This window comes from Nesoenas mayeri (genome assembly GCF_963082525.1).
Source record: "Nesoenas mayeri genome assembly, chromosome: Z".
Lineage (NCBI taxonomy): Eukaryota > Metazoa > Chordata > Aves > Columbiformes > Columbidae > Nesoenas > Nesoenas mayeri.
In genome coordinates, this window is record NC_137542.1 from 48,514,893 (window position 1) to 48,541,224 (window position 26,332).

A 26,332-nucleotide genomic window follows, 5' to 3' on the forward strand; every position below is an offset into this window, starting at 1 on the left:
ACCTGGGCAGGGAGGGGCAGGGTGTCCCGTTGGGAGGCACAGGCCGGCTCAGCCCTGGGCACCTGGGTGTTCTTGGGGTGCCTCCAGGCCCCCCTTTGCCCTCATGTCCCCTCGGGACCTCCCTGTTGCCCTCCGCGCCGTCCCAGAGCCTCGTGGTCAGCTGGCTGGCTGCTCAGAACAGCAGCGAAGCTGCTCCTTTGGTGGCTCTGTAGAGATTTCTAGGGATTTCCAAGGGTGGGTAGCACAGAGGGTGGACTTTGTTTCAGGTGCCCGCTGTCTCACCGCTTACAGAAGCTCTCAGTGGCTTGAGGATAAACTAACCGTGTAACCACGTGACAAAGTGTTGGAGCTGGCCGAGCACGAAAGGAGAAATCCAGGTGGTGAGGGCGTGAAAAAGGTGGAAAGGCTGAGGTACTAAATGCCTTCTTCGCCTCAGTCTTTAATACTCAGAACAGTTGTGCTCCAGGTACGCAGATCTTGAGTAACATCTCTCGTCACTTTACAAGGGACCTGTATGATCAGGCCTAGTCAACATGGGTTTGTGAAAGGTTTGACCAACCTGCTGTCGTTCTACAAGAAGACGACCCAAGTAGTAGCTGAGGGAAAGGCTGTGGATGTTGTGTACTTAGACTTCCGTAAGGCCTTTGACACCATAACGCACAGCATTCTCCTGGAGAAGCTGCAGCTCATGGGCTGGGTGGGTAGACTCTGCGATGGATAAAGAATTGGCTGGAGGGCTGGGCTCTTTGGGAGCTGTGGTGAACGCAGCCAAATCCAGCTGGTGGCCCCTCAGGAGGGCTGGTTGAACTCAATGATCCTCAGGGTCTCTTCCAACCAAAATGATTCTCTGGTTCTATTTTTGTTTTGCATTGCCCCAGAGATACTGAAAATGCCCAAGGGATCAGGTCATGGGGAGGAGGAAGCAATGAGAACGTTTCTTCGATTGACATCTCTCTAAGTTCTTAGAATCACAGAATGTCCACACTTGGAAGGCACCCACAAGGATCGTCGAGTCCAACTCCTGTCCCTGCACAGGACAACCCCAAAATTCACACCATCTCTCAAAGGAAGCAATGTGGAAAACAAAAAAATTACGCTTCCCAAAAAGGGAATCTTGCCTACTCTGAAAAAGAAATACAATTATTTCAATCAAATAACGTCTATGAGGAGACCTTTTTGAAAAACTTTTGCCAGCCACTCAGATACCGGCACATTTTTGCATCTACAAAAACCAACCAAACAAGCAAACAAACAAACAAACAAAACAGAACCCACACACACGCGCAAAAAACCCAAAAAACAACACACAAACCAAAACCAAAACCAACACCAAAAACCAAACCCACCAATAAACTATCAAAAACCCTGCTCCCCTCTCCCCACCCAGAAGAAGATATCTAAGTGGTTCAGATGAAGGGCGGTCTGGCAAAAGCCACCCTTTTCCTGCCCAGGCGCATGGACACTCTCATGTGCCTCTCATGGCAGAAGCTGGATCCCCTTCTCGGGACAGACACCTTCCAGGAAGGACACAGGCACAGAGGCGACTCATCAGGTCTTCACAGCATTTTGCTCGGCGTCAGGTTTTATGTGTTTGGTGCTTTCCTGTGACTACTCTTGCTGCACAGATGGTCATAAAAAGACAAGCATTCAGTAAGACACGGTCATAAAGGGGCTGTTACGGACAAGAAAGCTCACCATGAACTCTGGAGAGAGCAAGGATGCTTACAGTAGGCACCGGGAAGAACCAAGAAGCTCAAGGCCTCTTCTGAAGAGTGGGAGGCCCTGAGCAGCAGTGACTGGCCATGTGTAGGGGTCAGGGAGAGGGTTGGGGCGTGTCAGGGAGGAGCAATGGGATGGCTGATGGCTTTAGTGAATCCTTACATTTAGTGAATGTCTGAGCCCAGAAATGGAAAGCAGTTGATGTCCGCAAGTGGAGGAGGAATAAGAGGAAGATTCTCCTGGGAATACGGAAGGAAGAAAGGCCTCTCTTGGGCTAAGCCTAGATGGCAGTGATATTTTCATCTTGTGGGCATGGCTGTACCTGGGAGATGCAAAATGGCCGCTGCTGGAGGCGGCTGTGCTCAGTCATGCCCAATGAGGTGACCCTGCTCTGCTCCTCTCTTACACTCCCCACACTGGGATGGATCTCAGGAAACATCCGTGAGCCTGGAGGAAGCATGAACCTCCTGGAGTGTTGGCCCGTTACTGGAAGACAAGAGTGAAAGGTTAGTGAGAGCCATGGGAGTGCAGGAAGAGAGTGGTCTATGCGTAGCAGTAAGTGTGTAAAAGGCAAGAAGAACACCTGAGGAGCATGGGCTGGTCGTGCTAATGTGGAATAGATTGGCTTTTCTTTTTTACTTTGGGTTGGCAGAAGAAGGAACTTGAGTTTGTTTCTGCCTTTTACTTTGCTGGGGGTTGCTTCGTTGTTCCAGGATCTGCAGTTTAGGAGCACGGCAGCAGAGGGCTCATTAACATCCAAAATGCCCTTACAAGCCAAGGCGCTCTGCAGCATTTTCCTAAAGGCTTCAAGCCTGGTGTGGATGATTAGAGAGATTTCAGGAATAGCCAAACAGAGAGCATTTCAATAATAAATAGCAATGAAGCAGTATTTCTTCATTTTCCTTCCCCCCTCTCCCCTCTCCCCATTTCCAAAAGAGGTGCTATCAGCAGCCTTCAGTTCTTATGGATCTGGAGCATCTCCTGATGCAGGCACAGTATGTCAAAAAAGGGGGTGCCTGAAGCCCCAGTTGAGTGAGGAGACAGTCCAGGACACCTCAAGAGGAGTCACACTCCTCTGAAGCAAGAGGTGGGTGTTCCTGGGAATCTCAGGTGCCACAGCACAGCGATACTCGTGTTCAGGGAGCTGGTCAAACGACCCATCTCCTTTTCTGTAACGGTGTCTGATTTTGATCAGGTAGCCCCTGAACGGAGCCCCATCCACTCCTGGGTGGTCTCCAGACTCCTGCCTTCAGGAACAGTGTCCCAGGACACCTTTTGGTGAAGAGGGAGGCGAAGGAGCCATGAAGTACCTCAGTCCTGTCTGCTTCTAATCTTAGGGAGTGCAGCAGCAGGCCCACGTTCACCCTGTCTATTCTTTCACTGTAAGGAAACAATGTCAGCCCATCTTGCTGCCCTCACCCTCCTCTGTACATATGAAATCCATCGGCTTTGGCATCATTCTTGCATCTTTTTTTGGTTTTACAACTTTCTTTCTTCAATTACCCGATTTACAGTATCAATGTCAGCTCAGCTGGATATTTACTCAAGATCTCAGGGATTGTTTTTTTTTAAAAAAAAAAAAAATCAAAAAAACCTCTGGACTTTATTATCAGCCTTGCACCAGACTGACAAATAAACAAATCTTCGCCATGCAACAAAGCTTGCCTAATAGTAAGGAATGAGAAGATTATTTTGTGTACTTTTCAATTGATACAGAGACACAAGAGAGAACAAGGAAAGCCCAATGGCTATCTTGCCTGCAAGGCCCACTATTTACATCCCTGTCCTTCAGTCAGAGCTCACATTGGCTGGGAAAGAATGCCTTTTAAAAATACTGTTATTGCAAAGCAGAAGAGTGTACCGTTAGTGCATAGGTTCATAAATAGTTAATAAATGAAATCTCATTACATTTCATTGGAAGCTCATTTTTTCTAGTAGTGCAGGAGGCTGAAGTTTCACTCTGATAATTAGGATCCTTACATTTGGCAGAAAAAGAAGGATTAATTTAATAGCAGAGTTAGTCTTGATTTAAACAAAGAAATAGACTCAACTAGATTAGATTACACTGTTAGGCAGGCATTCTTCATGTGCAGTGCTGAAGTCACACTGACGATTTTCCACCGTAAGTGCTCTCTACGACAGGACGCTCTCCTGCAGCTTATATTTGCAAATGTGTTGCATATTCATTACAGTTCTTAGAAATTATTAGCATTCAATACATCTGTTCTAATAAATGATTACAGAAACATGAGATTAATTATTTCTTGGTCTTTGCTGCTGTCTGGTGTCCTTTTACGGGCACTGCAGCCTGTCTGGAGGGCGTTTACTTCCTCCGAGGGTCTTCTCATACTCTACCTCACATGCCTACTCGTTGGACTTTCCATGTTGGCAGCTCTTCACACAAGTGCAAGTAGTACATACTGACATAAGTAATTAATTAGTGCAAGCCTTGAATTATACTTCTCTATTCTATAGATTATTTTAGAGACATCTGTTAGCGTGCAGCTTCAGATTGAACCTGTCCATATGTTTCCTTTAGCTCATTTTGGGCTATAATAGTTTTTGCTAGAGATTCATGTAAAAGCCAGCTTGGAGTAAAGGCATTTGTTACTGCCGTTGTACTTATTAGAATTACTAAGATCAATGCTGAGAGAACTTTAAAGTGGTAGTTCCTACTGGTTCCAGCGTCCATTTCTTATCTGACGCTTTCTTCACTCTTGAACAGTGAACCCAGGCACATTGCTCTTTAATCTTGATTGCATTAAATGTCATCAGCAACACTTCTCTTCTAAAGGCTCCCCTGAAAAAACTTTAATGTAAGCCCAATCTGCTGGCCTAAAGGGACGAATTAGTTGATCTGACCCTCTGGCTTTAGTTTCAAGCACTGGCTTTGCTGCTTTATTTAACAGTTTACCTATAGCTATCATACATCTTTGTAAATACGCTTCTCCTAACTGATTCAAATCTTCTCCTTGGTATTTAGCATGACAGAGCCTACCATAGAGAATTTCAAAGGGACTTAAATTCTCTTTAGTTAGAGGCTTAACTCTAATTCTAAGCAACACAAGGGAAGGTGCTTGATTCCATTTTAGATTTATTTCTCAAAAAATTTTACTCAACTGCTGTTTAATCAAGTTATTCATTTTCTCTGCCTGTACAATGGCTTGTGGCCTATACAGTGTATGCAATTGTCAATTAATTCTCAGAGCTTTGTTAACCTTTTGTAATACCTGTGCAACAAAATGTGGACCTCTATCAGAGGACACCACAGCAGGTACCCCAATTTGAGGAATTATTTAATTTTAGTCACTTCTCTCACTTTCCTAGTTCTGCAAGGGAAAGCTTCTGGCCAACCTGTGAAGGTATCTGTTAACACTAACGAATACCAATACCCGCCTTTTCTAGTGAGCTGAGAGAAATCTATTTGCCAGTGTTGTCCCGGTATGTTTCCTTTCTCAATTATTCCTATCTGTACTGGACTTATAGTATTTGGATTATTCTTCAAACATACCTCACATTGCTGAGTTACTTGTTTTACTATGGTACACAAATTCACTCCTAAAATTCTTTTAATCAAATCCTGGTAATGAGCTTCCCAATGAGTTTTGTTGTGTTCTCCTAATGCAATTCCCTGTAACACACTATGAGGTATTACTACTCTTCCATCAGCAGTTTTGAATCTGACCCTTCTATTTTTGCCTGTAAATCTTCTATTAATTTCTTGTCATCCTTTGTATAGTTCACTGATGTTGGTTCAAGAAATCAGCCATCTGGGATCACTTCTGTATTTGTCTCTTCAGGAACCTGTTCAGCAGTGTAGTCTGCTAGTTTGTTCCTAATCTCTTGGTCAGAGTTACCCTTTTGGTGCCCTTGACAATACATCATGGCTATCTTTTCTGGTAACCTCACAGCTTCCAATACCTGAAGTATCTCTTTGGTGTGTTTACTCTGTTTTCCTTGCACTGTTACTAGTCTCTGTTCTTTCCAAATAGCTCCATCAGCATGTGATACTCCAAATGCCTATTTTGAATCAGTCCATGTATTAATTTTCTTCCCTTTGGATAATCCTAATGCTGGTATGAATTGAATTACCTCAGCTTTCTGGGCAGAGGTTCCTCCAGGAGGTAAAGATTTGGCTTCAGTTACCTTGTGGGTAGTTGTCACAGCATACTCATCTTTACATACTCTTTGCTTTACAAAGCTGCTCCCATAAGTAAACCAGAAGTCTTCAGCATCCCCTAATGGTTGTTTCTTTAAATCTGCTCTAATAGAGTAGATGGCCTTCATGGTCTTCAGACAGTCATGGACCACAGGTTTCAAAACAGACCCACTGAGGAAAGAGGCTGGATCAACAATAGTACTGGTAACAATATTGACATCATCTTGTTCTACTAATACTGCTTGGTATTTCAGAAACCTTGAAGGGTATAACCAATGGTTACCTTTTTTTCCAGTACCACAGTGAATGTATGAGATACCAACACAGTCACCTTCAGAACCACAGTAAGGTTGTGCGCTTCCTATATGTTGGGGACAATGGTTGCCACAGCTCTCAGGCACACTGGCCAACCTTTGCTTCCATCGTCTAATTGCTTAGAGAAGTAAGCTACATCCCATTTTTAGGGCCTCAATCACTGGGCCAGAACTCCTAAGGCAATTCCTTGCCTCTCATGGGAGAACAACCAGAATGGTTTTGTGACATCAAGAAGGCCTAAAGCAGGAGCTTTCATAAGTTCTTTCTTCAAGTGTGCAAATGCCCTTCTGGCTTCCCCTGTCCAATTCAATTTAGAAGGGTTGCTTTTCAACAGGTCATACAAGGGTTATACCAAAAGTCCATAGATATATATCCATAGCTGGCACCAACATGTCATTGCAAGGAAAGTTCTGAGTTCCTTAACTGTTGTAGGCTCAGTTATTTTTTTTTATTTTTATTTTTTTTCATTCCATCCCCAATTCATGCTGTCCCCCAGATATCTTGAATCTCAAGTAAGCGACTTGGCACTGTATTAGTTGAGCTTTCTGTTGAGACACTTGATACCCACTTAATCCCGGAAAATTCAACAAATTTACAGTCCATAGCATGCAATCTTCATTAGTTTCTGTGTCTATAATGAGATCATCAACACACTGTGACAAAGTCCCATTTCCTCAAGGAGCTTCCCAGGTTTCAAGATCTCATGCTAACTGGTTTCCAAAAATAGTAGGGCTGTTCTTAAAACTTTAGGATAACACTCCTCAAGTTAAGTGGGTCTTTCTCCCAGTGTCAGGATTTTCCCACTCAAAAGCAAAAAGCTTCTGACTTTCTTTAGCCAAGGCTAAATAAAAGAAGGCATCTTTCAAATCCAACAAAATAAACCATTCAGTTAACAATGTGTAAGGGTTGGCTACTACTGAGTGTAAATCCTCAGTGTTTTTGTTTATTGCCCTCAAATCCCATGCTAAGATATAACTTTTACCATCTGGTTTATTTACAGGTAGGGTTGGAGTGTGCAGTTCTGACTCACATTCCACCAATGGTCCAAATTGCTAGAAAATACTAATTATTTCTTTTGGGCCTTATTTATCCTCTAATTTTAGGGGATATTGTTCGATCCTCATTGGTCGAACCCTTGGTTTCAAATGAATTTTTGCTGGTTCTGCATTCTTGGATTTACCAGGAACTCCTGACGTCCATACCCATGGAAATACTTGATCCAATATTTCCTGAGGCATTAGGCTCAATTAATCTCAATTAATTGATCATCTTTTACCTTTGTCCTGGTTTCGTTAAAAAACAAGTTTTCTCTTTTAGTGAATTTTGCCTTTCAGCTAAAGCCTTCGTATTAGCTACATTTTCCTGGAGAACCAGATACATGTTTTGGTAAACATAACAATAGAATGCTAACTTATTGATAAGTACAGATGGACATCTTGCGAGAGGGGCAATGAGAAACTGGTGACCAAGAAACTGACCAACTGTGTATAACATTCCATTCACGTGAATACTTCATATAAAAGCGGGAGATCATGAGGATCTCATCCTTTTTCTCTTTGCCCTTCTTTGTCCCTTCTGCTTATGGCCGACATTAGGAGAGGACCTTGCTAGTCGTTCCTGCGAACTGAGGCCTAATGAGAGACTGAATCCAGCTCTGGTTGGCTGCAGAGTCCAATCCAGGACTTCGGGTGCTAGTTCTGCAGTTGCTGAGACTTTCAAGATTGGTTTTGTATATTTTGTATTATTTTCTCTATTCTTATTAGTAGCATTAGTAAAACATCTTTAATTTTTCCAACTCTCTTCTCTCTGTCCTTCTTTTCCTCCCGATCGCCTGTCCTGAGTGGGAAGTGGGGAGAGGGAGGGGCAAACGGGGGAAGGGGGGAGAGAGGAGGTTAACAATACATCTGCCAGGGTTTTATTGTCACCCCGCAATCTAAACCCTCGACAACATCCCTGGGGCACTCTGGAGAGAAGCAGGGCCCTTCAGGCATTGACAAATCTGGCAAAAGCTGTCAGACTCTCTGGAAGACAGAAGAGCCTCACGTGGGCATTGTCAATGCCCGTCAGGAGCTGTTGGAGACTCTGGAAGGAAGCGGGGCATCTCCACTGATGCAGCAATAGTAGCCCCCAACGAAAAATGATAAGGCAGTGTGTTTTTCTGTAGCGAATGAGGCATGGACTCCCAATAAGGTGCAATGAGAGACCTTTATTACAAATTCAGGCTTGCATTTATACTTGCTAGGATGCTTGCTCAAGGATTTGCTAGTTTGCTGGTTAGTTATTACATAAGTGATGTATTTTGTGTTCCCACCAAAGTTAACTGCCATAAACACATTTTTTGTCCATCACAAGCTGTTCCTCTGTCCTTGATTTATCAGTCCTGTATCAATCTCTCTGTTCTTGATTTATCAGTCCCGTATCGATCTCTCAGTTCTTCATTTATCAGTCCTGTATCAATCTCTCTGTTCTTGATGTATCACATAGCATACAGTCCTTGCTTCTTGTATTTTTCCATGAATGCTTGTTCTCACTCTGTCAACTCTTGTAGTTTCTCACAGGTCCAATGCCAGAATACTTCCACATCTCCCCCTTCTTTGTTTAATAATTGTGTAGCCATAGCAGCATGTAATTGTATAGTCATTACATGATTGAAACTTTTTTTTCAATCATACCTTGTACACAGAATAAGACACATGGTATACAAATCAGAATAAGCAGCAAGACTCAACAAATAAACATTCTAAGCACCAGGTTAAAGAAAGGTCATGTTTTGCAATTCCCTGTGGCACCAATAACTGTTACAGAATCAACTGTTACAGAGTCATAACTTAATTTTCCCTGCACAGTGTTTAACAGAGAACAAGCTCCTGTGTCAAGTAAGAATTCTATTTCCCAGTTCTCCAAGTCAGGATCTATATTAGTATATTTTTGAGCTGTCTCTTTAAGACAATTTAAAAACTCAGTGGGAGATTCCTTATCATACTGTTTAGTCTCAAAAAGTTTTAGCGTATTTATTACTTTAGGCACAGCGTGTCTAATCCTGTATAAAATCCACTGTCAATACCAATTCAGGCTGTCCCTAAATTTAAAGATATTAGGATCCCACCTTGGATCTGCCAAGGTACAATTTTGGTCTAATGTTCCCTGTACATTCCCTGTCAATATGTGTTCTTAAACAAATGTTTACTAGTTTCAGTTTCTTTCCCTGATTATCCTTTTCAAGGGCCAAAAAGAATGGATTTGAAGGGGATAAATATAATCCATATGTAACATTTTGTGTTGTGTAATATGCATTATGTAACATGCAATATATCTTATTATATATTGCATGTAATGCATTACTATACTACACATCACAAAGTATACCCACCTAGATCTGTGCAGCATACTAATATCATTTACAGTAGCCATCATTGATTACAATATTCAATCAGATTCTCCCTGCCTCTCTGCTTGCTGTTCCCTAGGGAGTCAAACAATCTTTTTCTCATGTCAAAAAATACAACCGAGGAGGGGATTTCTTCCAAATCCCTCCTGTCGATTGTCCACTACTTATTTCACAATCACAATAAGAGACAATTGTTTAACCATAAGTATTGGACTATAAAATCACCCAAGACATAAGTGACAACAGCAACAAATCTCTAAAGACATAAACAACAATACAATTACTAAAGCACAAACAACAAAATCACTAAAGGTACCTTTACCAAATTACTGTTTTCTCTTTAAGATTACTGTTTCCTTATCTTCCTTCCTTCCTTCCTTCCTTCCTTCCTTCCTTCCTTCCTTCCTTCACTCCTTTTCTTTTTTTTTTTCTTTTTTTTAAATTTCTTTTTTAAAGTTGTCAAAGTTACCAAAATGCAAAGACCCAAATGCAAAGACCCAATGTGCTGGTGTCACTACACGTCTCTCACATAGGCAGTATGCAAAACAAATCAACCAAAGAAAAGTGCCTTATCTCTATCAGTGGGGTTTTACCCACATCCCAAGCTGGTCCAGGGATCTGTGATCCATTCCAGGAAATCCCTGGTACCAGCATAAGGTTCCAGAAGTCTTGGGATCCACAGGAGGTCAGGCAGATTATCCCACACTCGTCATCAGAAAATGATACTGAAAAGTTGGCAAAAAGACTCTTTAACACTGTTTGAAAGTGATAAAAAGCAGGCACTTTTACTACAGCATGCCAGACACTCGGAGAATTGCTCCTCTAATCGGGCATGCATTCCGCTTTCTCAGCTTGCAAGACAAGGGCATCCTGCTTTGCCTCATGTCCTGTCTCTGTAGAGCTGTTGTTTCTCTGTTAGATTCCTGTTACCTTATGCCTAGTCTTGCTACATTACGCCTAGAGGTTTCTGAAAGATTTTTGTTCCAGTCGCTTCTCCAGGTTATTAGATCAACAGGTCCTGACCATTCCTGAGGCACAGGATCTTCTACCATCCCTAGAGGCTGCTGCTCTTCTGGTGTGCTGGTACTATGTTGCTGCTCGTTACTACTTCGCCCAGTATCATTGCAATTCAAAAAATTCAGAATGTAAGAAGTTTCCTATAAATGCTCCTGGGGTGAGAGCCCAGGCTCCCCCTCTTTTGTTTAGTTAACGCAGCTTCAAGGTCTCTATGAGCTCATTCTGTTGGTGAGGTATTCATGTAACGTGGGAATTGCCCCATTCATTTAAAAAGAAGTGAACTTTACTGGAACAATAGGCTGGACTGTTTTCTGTTTTTATACATCGTGGAACTCCAAAAACAGCAAAATATGTTTTAACCAATGTTTGCAGACGTCATGTGCTCTTTCACCAGTGTCTGCAGTAGCAACAAGAAATCTGGAATGAGTATCTACAGAAACATGTACATATTTGCATTTACCACATTCAGAATAACACATTACATCAGTTTGCACGCAGTCCCGCCTCCCACCTCCCATTTCCCTGGGAAGGGTTAATTTGCTCTAAAGGCTTAAGTGGCTCCCCCTTTACATTAACCCTCAAACAACATTCACTCATCCAGTGCCTGCCTTTTCCACATTTTGGACAATCTCTTGGAGGTACACCCTTTGAAGCCTGGTGTGTATACTTCGTTAAATCTTTCTTTGCGTGACCCAGTGCCCCACAATGAAAACATCTTGGTCTCAGTTTTGTTCCCAACACTTGAAACTGTGCTGCTAAAGTGGCAGCTAGAGAGCTAGTATAATGTTCAGTTGACCCTATGTTTTGACACGCTCCCACCATCTCAGTTATAGTACACTTTTCCCTATTCCTTATAACCTGTAGAACACGCCAACAATCAGCATTAGCATTCTCAAAAGTCAATTGTTTCAGTATCAACTCACTAGCTGCATCATTATCAATTTGTCGCTCCAAAGCAGTTTGCAAGCAGTCTAAAAACTGCACATTAAGGTTCTTGTGATCCTTGCAAGGTTTTTGAAAAAGACATGCTAGCATCTCTCCCAGCCTCCGGTAACTTCTGAACTGCTTTCATTGCTAATTTTGCTCTTACATCATATATGTCCCTGGGATATGCAACTTGATTCTCTGGCAAAGCATGAGCACCTTCCCCAACTAAATGACTGCGATCAATCCCTCTTTGCTGATATACATTATCACTAGTCTTCACAGTACAGTTCTCTGGAAAATCAGCCATACAGTATATTGAGTAGTGGATAAAATAATTTTCAACAAAGAACACCAGTCATGCAGAGTAAGTAGGTAGGAAGAGCTTAACACTCCCCAAAAATTTATAACAAATTATGAAGTAACTCCATTTCCTTTAGCTAACGTCTGCAATTCCTTTACAACATCATATGGTATCTGTTGAAAGCCTGGAGTTTGCCGTTCATGATAGATCACAGGGCATGCCGTAACCACTTTCCAGTTTCCTGCTTTCAAAGCCTCTTCTCTGCATTTATCCCACATGGTGGAATTAGTGTGCACTTTTGGTTGCAAAGTAACATCCGGGGGGAATAAATCAGGTTGTCACTCCAAGTCTGCTGGGCCAGGATCAAGGGCGTTGTCGGGCGACTCCCACAAACCATCTTTTGTCAAAAGCATTCGCTGTAGCCTACAAGCAGGGGTTTCATTATCAGCCAGTGCTTTCTCCGTTACTGCATCCATGGTTAGTGTATTTTGCTCGATACAGTTACAGGATTTCCTTCCTTCCCTGGCAAGGGAGGAGCAGAAGTTTCATAGTTAGTTGTGACCTGCGCATCTACCTCCTTCTGAGCCACTTTTAAAGTAGTCATTATTTTCCCCCAAGTGGATAAATGTTCACCAGCAGCATTATCTCCAGACACTGCCTGTTCAAATAGTTCTCTTCCAGCTGTGTGTACATTTCCAACTGAAATGTACCAGTTGTAGGGAAGTCCGGCAACATGATTAGCAATCCCTTCTAATAAAGTCACTAATTGGACTCCTGGTACGTCCTGATTTTGCTTTCTTAATAAACACTGAACGACATCTAGGCTTTGTCTTTGTTCAAGGAATAACTTCCCTCCCATTGTTCCCAATCACTCACCTGTTCTCGGTGATGAGTGTGCACTTTCCTGGTTCCCGGTTCTGTTTCCCGGCTTTGTTTCCCTGGCTCTGTTTCCCAGTCCTGGTTCGACTGGGCTTCTCTACTGGAACGGCTGCTTCCTTTACAGCTACATTGAAAGACCTTGTCCAGGGAGCCATTTGTAGTGAATGAGGCATGGACTCTTGATAAGGTGCAATGAGAGACCTTTATTACAAATTCAGGCTTGCATTTACACTTGCTAGGATGCTTCCTCGAGCATTACTGATTTGCTCAGTTATGCGTTACATAAGTGATGCATTTTGCGTTCCCACCAAAGTTGCTACCATAAAAGCATTTATTGATCTATCACAAGTTATCCCCCTGTCCTTGATGTATCAATCCTGCATCAATCCCTCTGTCCTTAAGGAATCAATCAGCACACAGTCCTTGCTTCTTGTGTTTTTCCAGCAATGCTTGTTCCCACATTGTCAACTCTCATGGTTTCTCATAGGCCCAATGTCAGAATACTGCCACACTTTGCCACCTGAACTCCCAAGAGAAACAGATTCTCAGCTTTCACACAAGCTCATAATGTCAACAAATACAGGTTTTCTCTTCTAAAGATCAGAGTGGAGTAAAAGAAACAGAACCATACCTGCATATGAACCCCCTCTCCTGCACTTCTCAATAGATGCATTCTTTTGGAGATGCCACCCTAGGTTACACTTTATCTATCAAGGTATGAGATTCCACACAAAACCCTTGGACACACAATGGTGCATGAAAACCAGAACAGACCGTGGTGAGAAGTCTTTTTTATGGAACCATGAAATCCACAAAACACTACCATGGCAAGCTGTCTCACACTAAGCAAGTCACAAGTTTGCGATTTTTTTTTTTGCAAAGCACAAAGACACTGATTTTTATTGTACTTTTAAAACTTTTTTATCTAGTACTATTCCCTGCAACAGTCACAGACATGCTAGAAACACAGATTATTTTAACATAGCCATGAAATTCCATATATTTGCCCCAAAGAAATTAAAAAACAGAATAAGAGTCAGACTCTAACTTACTCTTTACTTTTGATATGAGTCCAAGAGACTGACAGAGCCAGTGAACAAATGCTCTTTCAGTACTAGTGAATGAAGAGGGAAATTCCATTTCTTGAAAGAGAATTGAAAAAAGCAAACATAACACATCATGCAGCATTCTTGACGTGCTATCTCTATGCTACCAGTTTTTCAATCCCCAAACCTAAACCTGTCACGACCTCTGGTGAACAACGGAACTAAAGGCAGTGCTGTTCCTTTGCACCTGTGAGCAACGCAGGGCTCACAAGCAAGCCATCCTATCCTTGCTCCATCCAACTTCTGCAGTTCAGGCTTCGCTCCTCATGGAAACCTCGAGCTCCACTGCAGGGAGAGGTGGCAGGGTCTGCATCATCAGACCAGACATCAGCCTGGACAACACGGTGCTGCCCACCATGCTGAAACATGAGGGGCTGAGCCATTTTGAAGAAAACCAACGTGGGCTGACATTTCCCAGTGGGTGCAAGGAGAGAGTCCCAAGGAGATAAGGCCAAATTCTACCCCATTCTGTGTTTTGACACTTTCCAGCCTCTTCAGCCTCTGCATGGGGAACAGGCAAGACAGAGACAAGTTGCTTCTTTTGATAGAGATTGCACTGGCTCAGCTGGACCAATTAAGACCGGCAGAGCAGATGATTTTGAAGTATACAGCTGTCATCGTGCCAGTGTTTACCACCCAGCTGCTGTCACATGTTGTTCCCGCTGCCGACAGGCACAAGGTGAATTGCCTGTTGGACATGCTGGTGAGCAAAAACATCCTGAGGTGACTGAAAATCATAGAGGTGCCAGAAGATGCCCACCATCCTACTGAGGGGCCACACACCTCTGTGCACGCAGAGGGTGGTAAGTGGCAGCAGTAAGGTGGACAAAGGAGCTCCCAGCTGTGTCCCAGTGGAGGGTGGGCCAGGGCCTGTTTTGGCTGATGGCAACATACCTAGCTCCTGCCTGGAGCACAGCTGAGCACTGTGTCCCCAGGGCTGTGCTAGTGTCAGCAAGGCAAGCCGGGCCCTTTCACTCATGCTGCAAACTCGGAGTGCAGCAGCGCTGGTTCGCTGCCACAGTGCAGCTGTGGCTGATGCAAAGGCCCTTTGCCTTGCAGGTGTGGAGAGTGCCTCTGCGAGCACCGAGATCATGGCCTGGCCTTCTGTGATCTGCTGCAGCGGGAGGTTGCCTATGAGCTGTGGCTGGGGAGACAGCGGGTCGCCTCGCACCACAGGTGTGCTGCCTTTCTGCAGCCATACGCACACAAATGCAAGAGCTGCAGCCATGCAGACTTTGTCCCCTTGCACCGCTTCGGCGTCACCAGCACGCAGGATGGACAGAGCTGTCGGGGCCCTGCTGACCAGGGCGACTTAGGCACCAGGGCGGCCTTGGTGCTATCAGGAGAACAGCTGACGAGGAACAGGACTCACACCAGTGAGGGCATGCTGTGCACCATGCTCTGCAGCCCGGGCCCTCCAGGAGGCCAGCGCTATGTGCTGGGGATCGGGTGGCAGTAGATCTGCAAGGGATGAGCCCAGGAGGGGAGGACGACCACTGCATCTCTTCCTCGGTGTGTCAGGACCTTTGCAAGGATGCTTGCAAGCACCCTGAGAATGGGAAAGCATGACCATGGTCAGCTGCAGTCTGGGAGACTGCCAATGGGTGAGATGGTCTACCGAGCAAGGAGGGACAACCTCTGCACCCTGCTGCACGAGCTACCACACCTGCTGCTGCAGCACAGTGTGGGTGGTACTCACACACTTCACATGTTTCCTAATATTTTGGAAGATTCCATAAGCATTTGTTGACCTTCTAGATGCACTGTGCAGGAGAGCAGGATATATTAATACAAACAACTGCACATCTGGACATTGTAAAATTTTAATTTAAATACAGAAGCATGAGGTTTTTGAGCATGGATTGGTCCAATGTATGTTTCCGATTTCAGTTATTTTTCACCTAGGAAAAATACTCAGACTTTGGCAAGCTATAACAGTCTTTCAGAGGCCTGCTGCCAAATTGTGCTCTAATAGTTCACAAACTTGGGCACTATTGCAGGATTTTTATTTCTTTAGAAAAGAATAAAATTACTAGTACAACTTTTTTCATCTTTCCATGTAGTTTTCATGCTTGCTTGCTATAGCTCTTCTTTCAATTCATTTATTCTGCTATACTACTGTTCTGTTTTATTTGACTTCTCCTTAGTTGTTAACTTATTGTACTATAAGGCTGCCATAAATTAAGTCTGCTCACTGTCAGCACTATGTTTGTGGTCATTCTTAGATTAAACTGAGCGCTTTTTCTGAGCCTCTACTTTGTTTTTTTTTGTGTCTGCTGAGAGTATTCACACAGTTGAGAGTACCCTGTGTGTTCACTCTTGCATCCTGCATAGTGACTTCCATACCTAAACAGTCGGATTTGCCTTTGCAAGACCAACTGGCTCCTTGTATGGCTTCTGTCACCTAATATGGCCTGTCTGAAGATGATACAAGACTTCCAGGCTCATGTTCACACAGGAATGTGGGCTGTGCTGCCTGGTACAGGATTTCTGGGCATCATGTGCACCAGGGACAGAGCTGGTGCAGAGTGGGTGCAGAGCCCAAACAGTGCTTCTGCGGCTCAGTGGTAAAAAGGACAGTCCAGCCAGGGCATGTGCATTCCCCAAGTTTGTTGCCTGGTCCAGGTCACTCTTCTGGAGCAGAGGTCACACCCTGTTGCCTGCCTGATGGCCATTGTCAGATGCCTGGTTCTAGCCCAGTCTTGATGAATTACTTGACTTGCTACTGTTACAATGCAGATAACTATACTATTGATCTGTCTTTTTTCCTGCACTGTTATTTGGAGATAAATGCTTTATCCCTGAAGCTGTTGGTCTGCTGTCTGTTTCCATATTCCAAACCTACAATTTGGCAGGGCAGACTTAAGCCCTTACACTCTGCTGACAGAAGTGGGATATGGTACGGTACCTTGCATGGTGACCAGCCCTCACCCTGTAGTTCATTATTTTGTTTTCATTATTTTGACCTTGCCCTGCCAGCAGACCTCAGATTCTACTTTGATTAGAGAAAGTCAGAAGGACAGAAACACGAAGAGAGTTACCCTGCTTATTATCTTATTGTCCTGTTATCTTATCTCTTATTATTATCTTGTTATCTTATCTGTTGTTGTTGCTGTTGTTGTTGTTGTTATTACTATTACTATTACGATTACTATTACTATTATTATCTTGTTATCTTATCTCTTAGCTCATTGCCTTAGCACTACTGAGCAGCCTTTGAATGCAGCTGAACCCCAAGGTAACTGCCTATCAAAAGACCTGGCCCACACTCAGCAGGACACTGGGGCTGCAATAGAGGAGAAGACTCCAGCCCCTGCTATGTTAAAAGCTCTCAGGCTAATGTGGAGGAACTAGAGTAACGTGTGGTCCCCCACTTCACAGTGTCTGTCTGGGAAGAACTTGACCATCACCTGGAAGCTGTGCAAAAGGGAGTTTCCTTATGTAGAGACCCAAAAACCAGGGATGATACTTGATCTGATTCAGATTTAGTGCTGTGTCAAATTCCTCTCTTCCTGAAGCCTTACTAATCCAATCCGTTGTTAAAACATAGTATGTTGCTAATCAAGGTGTGACAGGTGCCTCTAGATGCTCTTTCATGAGCACAGTCAGAACCAGACTAAGCAAGCACTATCACACATCTGTTACTGTGGAAAATTTAACCTGGATTGAAAATAAGTTGCTGTTGGAGACAAGAAAAGGTAATGTCTCAAACACTGTGGCAAAAGCAGTTCTGTAACATCCAGCCACAACAGATGAGACCATTTGTGATAAGGTGAATTGCGATTTACAAGCTAAGGAGTCACACACAGGAGGTGGAGGATGTGTTAAATGGCACAGAGCTCCATCTCCTGATAAGCCCAGCACAGCACTAAGGGAAAAGACCCCAGACTGCTGAGATCCATTTGGGTTCTAATAAATTGCTCAGAAATTGTTGTTCAGTTGCACCCTGACTTCCTTTCCTGTTTGTATTTTCTGCTTTCTCTCATTTTCCCATGAAGTTGCACATAACTTCCTGGATATGCATTCAGGATTGCTGTTAGCATCCGAACTCAGGAAAGACCTCTCAGGGATGAGTAGTGTTTGGAGAACAGATCTAGGGGATTTTCTTAAAGCTACTGAAGCACTGAAAGTTCAGCTGCAAGGAGGTAATTATGCTGGTTCTTAAATGATTATTTCTAAAGAAAAAAAGCAGCTTGGCTCTGAGCTCTCTAATTGTACACTCAGTGCCACAGTGCACCAGCGCTCCCAGTGACCTCTAAGACCACATTTACAAAACAGAGTCAGCCAGTAGTTACTGCTGCTCATCCTTGGACTTCCATCATTCAGCAACAATTTAAGAGACAGTGTGTAAAACTGAAGGTAAATGCTTTTTCCATGAACGGCGATACTGCAACTTGTCTATGCCATGGTCTGCGTTGCATAGTGTATTTTATATCCATAGTGGATTTAAGTGTTTCCATAATTGAACTAAGTTACTAGAAGAGGTTATTTTGAATGAAGAAACACTGAGTTATGTGATGCATAGTAATCTTGTTTTACTGTGGGACGTCATTTGCAGAAATATTTCCAAATAAAAATACATGTGCTGTCATTCCTTTCTTCATCTGAAATGAGCAACTGTTTCTTGGTAATACCGTAGTAGTACACATTCATGAATTGTAACTTTCAATAAATCAGCATAAATTATTTTTGAGTGAGTCTGGCTGAATGTCTACAATAAAATATTCCATTCTTGAAGCTCAGAGGAAAGTAACCTTGTTTTCTCAGGTGAACTACTTTAGTCATCCATACAAATTTTGCTAGGTTTCACTCAGTGGAAATAATGGTGTATCTATGGCCAGACATTACTTAATTTAAATCCATGCAGAATGTCTGTTCATTTCACTGGGCAGTGACGAATTTTTCTGATAGTTCTTTCCACAGAATACCCTGCTCTGGTTTCATGTTATGTCTCTAAACCACTTTGGATGTTTTGGAAAAATGCTCTTTTGAGCCAACAAGCCCATTCTAATTTCCTGACCCTTTGTTTTCACTCCGCTCTTTGTACAACCCTGGTTTCCAAAGAGGGAGTCACCTTGGTAGCCGTGCATCCCTGGGACCAGCTGTTGCTTAAGCTGCATAAGGAAAACCCACGTCCACAGCAGGGAGGGAAGAGGGGATGGTGCGGTTACTGCCTGGCTCCCCAAAACACGGTTGCATGAGACAGCAACAGACTGGACAAATAGCACCAGGTGGCCTCTTGTACCCCAGAATTCATGTTACTACTGGTACTTAAGTATATAAGAACAGAAAATATAAAAATATCACACCAAGAAAATGTACAGATAACAGGAAATAGGTGAAGTCTCAAGTACTAGTGAAATGATAGTTCACAGCTAGATGAGTTCAGACAGGAAAACAAAACATATTTGTGGCTGGGAACCTGAGGCTAGATACGGACAGCCCATTATGTATATGCTGGGAGCAGGTTAAGCTGAAAAAATACATTAGAGGGCACAACCACCAGCTGAGGAGTGGAGGTATACCTCTTACTTGAGGTATGACTGAGGCAGTAATTGAGATTTTAAACATACTACAAGGAAATAGAATCTCAGGCAAAATATTTCTAGATTTAATATAAGTGATTCAGCTGTGGAACTGAAGTCTGTGTTTCACACTGAGTTTCTTACAGCCTTGTCAATGTTGTGAAGACTACTCACACAAAATGTGGGGAGGGAAAAGCAGTGGGGAGGGTCAGGCACTGAGTGCAAGGGGAGGCCCCATGGCAGAGTCAGCCCATGCTTTTCACCTGCTGGTCGCCTCTTGACTGTAGTGGGGAAGGTGGCAGTACTGGGGCAATCACGGTGTGTTTCCCACTTAAAAAGCAGATGGCTCTTCTCTTGCTGTTAATCCTGAGAAGGGTTATTTGTGGGAAAGCTGTGACTGAGGGAAAACTTGTTTTGTATTGTGCCTCTGAGCATTTTGCTTGCTTGCTTCAGGATCCACCCTTATCAAAGGGCGCAATTGTAAGTTACTTGTATTATTATCATAGCTGATTAGAGGATGCTGTTCCGCTTTATAAGGAAACTGGTGGAGCAACCGGTTGCTGCTCTAGTGCCAACGTCCTCTCAGCTGTGCCTGAGCAGCGTGGTGATTCTGAGTGCAATTAATGTCCCTCAGGTGTCCAAAGATTGATTCAAATTCTGACAGGATACAGGATTTTGCCCATTGGCTTCTTTTATAGAACTCTTGAGTTACTCAGACTTCTACAATGCGATTGCGGAAAGTGTTTCACCAGTTGTTTTTACCACTCACTTCCTCATAATGTGTGCTACTTTCCTTATTATTCAGATATTTCTCTTCCACAAAAATGCATTTGTAATAGTTTTTACTTTAAAGCTTTTTCAAGTGCACACTAAATAACAATCCACATCAGTCTAAAAGGACATAACCACGATGGCATTGAGGTTGGTAAGTAATATGTCCTCATTCCTTCTGTGATCTAAGGAAAACATAAACATGGTGCAACAGTGATGTGATCTGTGATGGATGAAAAGAGTATCACACCTGAATTCTTTCTGTTTTATGAAAGAGAAGATCTGATCCCACATGGCAAAGATGTTACTTTATATTACATGTTGGCTTTTTTTTTTTTTTTTTGAACCGAAACAGCTAACGAAATTCTGTATCCAGCTAGTTCTTTTGTTGAGAAGAAAGGAATACTAGAACGGAGAATCTTTATAGAGAATGCATTAAAATCCCGAGGTTTTGAAACACAGAAATACTCAAATGGCAGAAGACTGTCTATTCTGTACGTTTGTATTTTGCTTCTGCTCTGAAACCTGGGGACTTCATACTGTACATAGACAAGACCTTTTAGACAGTTATTTTTTATGATGTGAAGTATCTGTGAAAAGAAGAAAGGTACTGCAAGTGAATGATGCTTATGAAGAATTTGGTTTTACTCTGAGAAGCTGGAGCTGCACAAAGTTTTAGCAAAAAATACTCAGTGGAACTTGACATATTTGGTGTGTACAGAAATTGTGCTTCTTGTTTCTTATCCTGCAAAAGAGTTGTGGTGCCTTTGCCCTATAGCATTTTCAAGTAAGATGTTTTAAACCCCATTAAGAATTTAGAAAGCAAGTAGTGTTTTCCTCAGTACTTCCCACAGTATTTTCCCTAAGTTGCTTGTTTCTATGCATTCAGGCATTTATCAATGTAAAATTGTGGTTTGGGTTTTTTGGTAATACTTGGGAAATAAACAAATAAAACAGTGGTTCTAAATAATAATAATAAATAATCTATAAGTATCTATGTCATTTTCATGTGGGAACTTGTAAACTTTGATCCTCCACTGCTCTATTCCAATTAGCTAAAATGTAGTAATATCATTAACATTTATCCTTCTCGGACCTAGGTAATGTTCTGGGGCTTAAAAAGTTTCTTCTGTTACCTTTTGAATTTTAGTGGAACATAATCTTCTGCATTCCTAACTAAGCCAATTTATTCCTTAACACCCCTTCAATTCAGATACTTACCAGGCCTTGGTTCATGGTCACATTCTATTAAAAGATAACTGGAGGACATTCCATTCACCCCCAACCAGCAATATTCCTTAAGTGGCCATAAAAACTTGGAAATTAAAGCATGTGTCCACTAGGATTAGTAAAATGTATAATAAATGTAAGGGATTTGGAAGAAACTACAAAATAGAAGTACAGAAAGACTGAAATTTTAGTAGTCTTTAGTTCAGGAAGAAGAGACATGACTAAAGTTTCCAGAATAACAAAAGGTACAACGATGTGCATATTACTGTACACTTTAAAACAGTGCAAACAAAACGGACTTTAAAGACAACCTATGTAAACCTGTTTCTGTCACCGTATGTGCTAAGGTTGTGCAATTTGTTGTGATACGGCGGATGTCAATAGCTTTGCATTTTTAATTAACATCTATACATTTCACTAATATATATTCCACTGCAATAGGTGTGATAAAAGTACAGAAATAGGACCTGCCATGTAACGTGGCATGTTAACTTCTGTGTGATCATATGTGGACTGGTACTGCACTAGACACGCTTACTGCTTAATTTGCCCACCTTCCTTTGAACATAGTTGTTAAAAAGACATCACTGACCTGATACAGCAATTTCTGTGTGCGTACCAATATAACAAGATTTTAAAAGAATTGACATGGTTTGCTTGCGTGACATTTTCTTTCTTCCTTTCTCTCTTACAGCATCACTGCATATTCGGTCTTGTGTTCATACACTGTTTTTGGCATTAATATCTACAGGACTAATGTTAATGCAACAGTATCAGTCTGTCTTGTTAACTTATGCAGAGCCAAAATGAACTAGTTAATTGTAATTACAGATCATCTCCCCAGACAATATTTTTTAATACCCATTAGATAACAGGAGTTGTTTTCTCGAAGTTTCAACAGCTGCAAAACCTGCTGTTTCTGGGGGGATGGAGTCACAGAGCCAAGTCTATTGGTTTGTAGACTTTCAATGAAAACATGTCAGTGCTGCCATCTTTTGGACATTCTTTAACTAGTTGTTATAGAAAACTGACCAATGAAGACATTCTTCATCTGGGATGTCTGGAAAACCTCAGAGAATTAACTTTGCAGAAATGTTCTGCTGTGGACTTCGATGCCATTCTCCCTAACAAGGCATCCATGCTGACAAGCACACAGATTTGTGAGTGCACACAGATCTCCCCATGTTAAATGACGTGTATGCTGAAGAATAGTTTGTGACTTGAAATCTGAACACTCATTGCAGCTACCTTTTTCTGTGCTATTTAAATAATATAGTCATGCATTCCTCAGATGGAATTCATTTTGCTTATGGCAAGACACAACTTTAGATTTATTTGTCCTCATTGCATTTAAAGTCTTTATTTGGGGACCTGATTATTCAAAAACATATTTTCTCTCAGGGAGACTGAAAGGCGAAAGTTAAACAGACCAGTCCAACCTCGAATAAAACAAACCACTCTGCTTTATCTGCGTGAAAAGAAAAATATCCTTCCAGAGAAATGCTGGAATCTCAGGTATACGAATGCCTAAACAGGAGTGGTACGGCTCTCCCAGAAAACTTCCTGCCTTCCTGAATTTTTTGTCCTTGCTATAGAAAGTACACTAATATTTCTGATAATGTGGGTGTTTCCTTCCTTCTTCAGCAAACATCATTCCAGGAGAAAAACTTGGCGGAAAAATCAGGCAGATCAAACATTGTATGTGCCAGATAGAGTTCAGGGAATAGCTATCCTAACAAACTGCTCTGGGGAGTGTACTAGCATCCTACCAAAAAACACTGAGAACTTAACTATTTGGGTGTTTCCTGACAGAAGGGCACAGTACCTCCTTACCCACCACTAAACCCTGACACAATAAGAAGGAATTTGTTTCCCGTTGACAAGCTGGGTCATGGTGAAATATGGCAGAAGGGCTCATAGTCACCTTCCTCACGTATAACTGACTACAAGGGTACAGTGACCTGCTCGGCACAGTAGTTACAGATTATTACAGGTTTCATAGTGTTGCAGCCCAGCACAAGTTTATTTCTTGCCTATCATCCTGAAATACCAGTGCAATGAGTCTGACCTGTTCATAGCTATTGCTACTGCTAGCTGTTATTTTAGGATTTATAGAGTCATCAAAAGTTTTTGTCTGTCTTTGCAAACATACTTCCTGAAATAGAAAAATTATCAAAACTTTGTGTAATGTTCTAACAAAACAACAACAACAAAAAGACATTCTGGCAATGTAACTAGAAAGAAGACAACATTTAAATAAAAAATTTATTAACAATGTAAAACGTTTAATATCTTACAATCTGAGATAATTCTGGCATGCCCTGTAAGAGTTAATACTTAGTGATGCAGACACCATGCTTTGAATTCTACTGGAAACAAAATGAGTTTGTGTTGTGTTTTACATTGTTTATTTTAATACACCTTATTTTAATAAATTATTTATTTTTTCCAAAAGCTTATCGAGATCCTATTGGCTTCAAAGGAAATCTGTTGGTTCTATGCATTGTACAGTATGTAGATATGACTTCTCTGTATTTACAGGTTCTAAGTATTTTCATATATGGTTTGTGTATCACAAATTAAGATATTTTTCTATGAAGTTTTTAAATTGAGATATAGTGGAAGACTAAATATGAATAAAAGCACAAAGAGCAACTGGAGATTTTGTGCAAATTCTGTTACAATATTATTTAAATGGTTTAGAACTTTAATACTTTTCCTGTTAAATAGTTTTCTATGCTTAAAGACTGTTAGAATATGATGCAGTATTTTAATATGATACTAATAAGAGTACTGTACTATGCACAAACTTTTAGCTGCAGTTCAAACAATAAAAAACTTTAAAATTATAGGTTAACCATAATTCATGTGTCTTTGCGTGGCTGAAAGTAAGCATGCAAAACATACTTTTAAAAGTTTTAAAAACATTCTTAGTTATGCTAGATTTATTCCACAGCTGTTTTTTCACCACCATAACCTTAAACTATTAAAACTCTTATTTTGAAAAGTGGGATAGAGCAGAAGAGAAAAAGGAATAAGCTAGTGTAGAAAATGTACTTAATAATCAAGAGTAGCAATGTTCATCTTTTCAGTGGTCAAATAACAGTGGTTTAATTAAAGTTATGATTTTCTTTGTGCCTCTGTACTTAGTCTTCTAACTTGAGACAAGACAACACAGTCCAAAGAATCTTCGCTTTCGTCTTCTTACCAATGGATACGGAGTCAAGTTTAGGAGGCTGCTATCATCTGTGATGAAAAACCCCACATTTTAATACAAGCACGTATACATGCACACACAGAGTCTGTATCATTCTTGTGTCCTAAAGGCACCTACATGATCAAGTAACAGATCCAATTTTTCTAGGCGTAAAGCAAATAATAACCTGGATTTTGTATATGAGAGTCTTACAATCTTAATTATCACAATCTATGTGATAATACAATAGAAATTTTGGCAAGAAGAATACTACTTCTACGAAAAAAAACTAAATAAAATTCCATCTTTAGTACTGGGAGACCTTACTGCATGGATGAATAATGTTATGGTCCCAAATGAAACCTAAATATAAGTATCTTGAGATCTTCATGCAAATCAGTGAGAATTTCCATATAAAAATGCAACACTAGAATATCTTGTCACATCTAGAGAAAAAAGACTTGTCTGGGAATGACAGCACAATATCTTCACTCTGTTTCTGGTTAGCTTTCTACCTTTTATATTAACTGCTTCTAAATTAATACAAAAGGTACATATTAGTGCCTATACTTACGTTAACTCATGCACTGTCAGCAAGCTATCCTGAAAAATCTTTAGAATTCACTTCCAATTTGAGCCATCTTCAGGCACGGTTTCAGGCTAGGAGCTATGCCTCATTATGTTCCCATTCTGGCTACATCAGGGACCTAGTTTTGATTGTAGGCTCGAGACACTACTCTAATACAAATACTTAAATACAGTAACATAGATAAGAGATCATTCAGTGTTGTGACTCTAGATTACAAACCTCATCAATTAAATTTCTTAGCATAATAACTTTCCTGCTGTCACTTAAGAGAATTCCATACAAAAAAACCAGCTCTGTGTGCAGTCAGTAACACTATGTAAAGATTTTGTGGGCTTGCAACCTTAACTCTATTCTGGCTGTCACTGAAATTAACACCAAAATACTCATTTACTGAGAACATGATTAGGTCCTGTAAAGATGAGCTCATTCAATGGCATTCATTCATCTCATAATCATTCTCTTAAACAGTACTTGTAATTCATATACATGGCAAAACTGCAGTTCAGATCATAGTAATTACCTATAGTGGATTTTGTTTATTTATTTACACTCTTAACTAGCTTTAACTAATTAAAGGTCTTGGAACATTTAAAAAAATGTAAGTGCTGTATGACTAATGAGTATGACTGTCCGTTCCTGAGGCATCCATTCTCAGAGGTCACCTGTAAACTATGACCACAGCTGGAATCTGCGAGAGCTGCAAGAACACCATTTATGATTACCTGGCCCTGAGGCACGTCTCAGAGCTTTTGAACTCTAACTGACTTGTTTCCCATCCTGCTGCACCAACGATCAGTGATTTTCTGGCCAGTGTTGAAGGGCAGTGCAGACAGCAGACAGTGGAGAATAATTCTGTATGCCTGTATGTGTTCTGAACTCAGGTTTCTATAGACTTTACATCCCTCAAGTTTGTCTTGTCCTTCCTTATTTCCACCATGCTCCTTTCTTCTAGGCTAGGCATAGAGTTTTAGGCATTTTTCCAGTCTCTATAACGGTACATCTGTGTAATTTATCATAAGCGATTTCCTTTCTCCTTTCACATAGTTTTCCACCAAGCCATCCTGCAGTAAACTCTTACTTACATAATCAATTAATCAGTTCTATATTAAGCTCTTACTATATTATGATGAAGGCTAGACTGCTCAGTTACTTGGGACAACATCTGGGACCCGTTAGACTTCATCAGATAACAATATGCAAAGACTACGTA

General features: G+C 41.5%; 1 protein-coding gene across 1 annotated transcript in view; it reads right to left on the reverse strand.

The window, feature by feature from the left end:
* Positions 1 to 24,491: 24,491 nt before the first annotated feature.
* RGS7BP (regulator of G protein signaling 7 binding protein) overlaps positions 24,492 to 26,332 on the reverse strand; it is a gene marked incomplete at both ends in the record, with an annotated part of 41,821 nt that continues 39,980 nt past the window's right edge. Inside the window, one exon of the mRNA XM_080363005.1 lies at positions 24,492 to 24,583. Within this exon, the coding sequence (XP_080219131.1) occupies positions 24,492 to 24,583 (92 nt within the window). The remainder of the gene's footprint in view (positions 24,584 to 26,332) is intronic.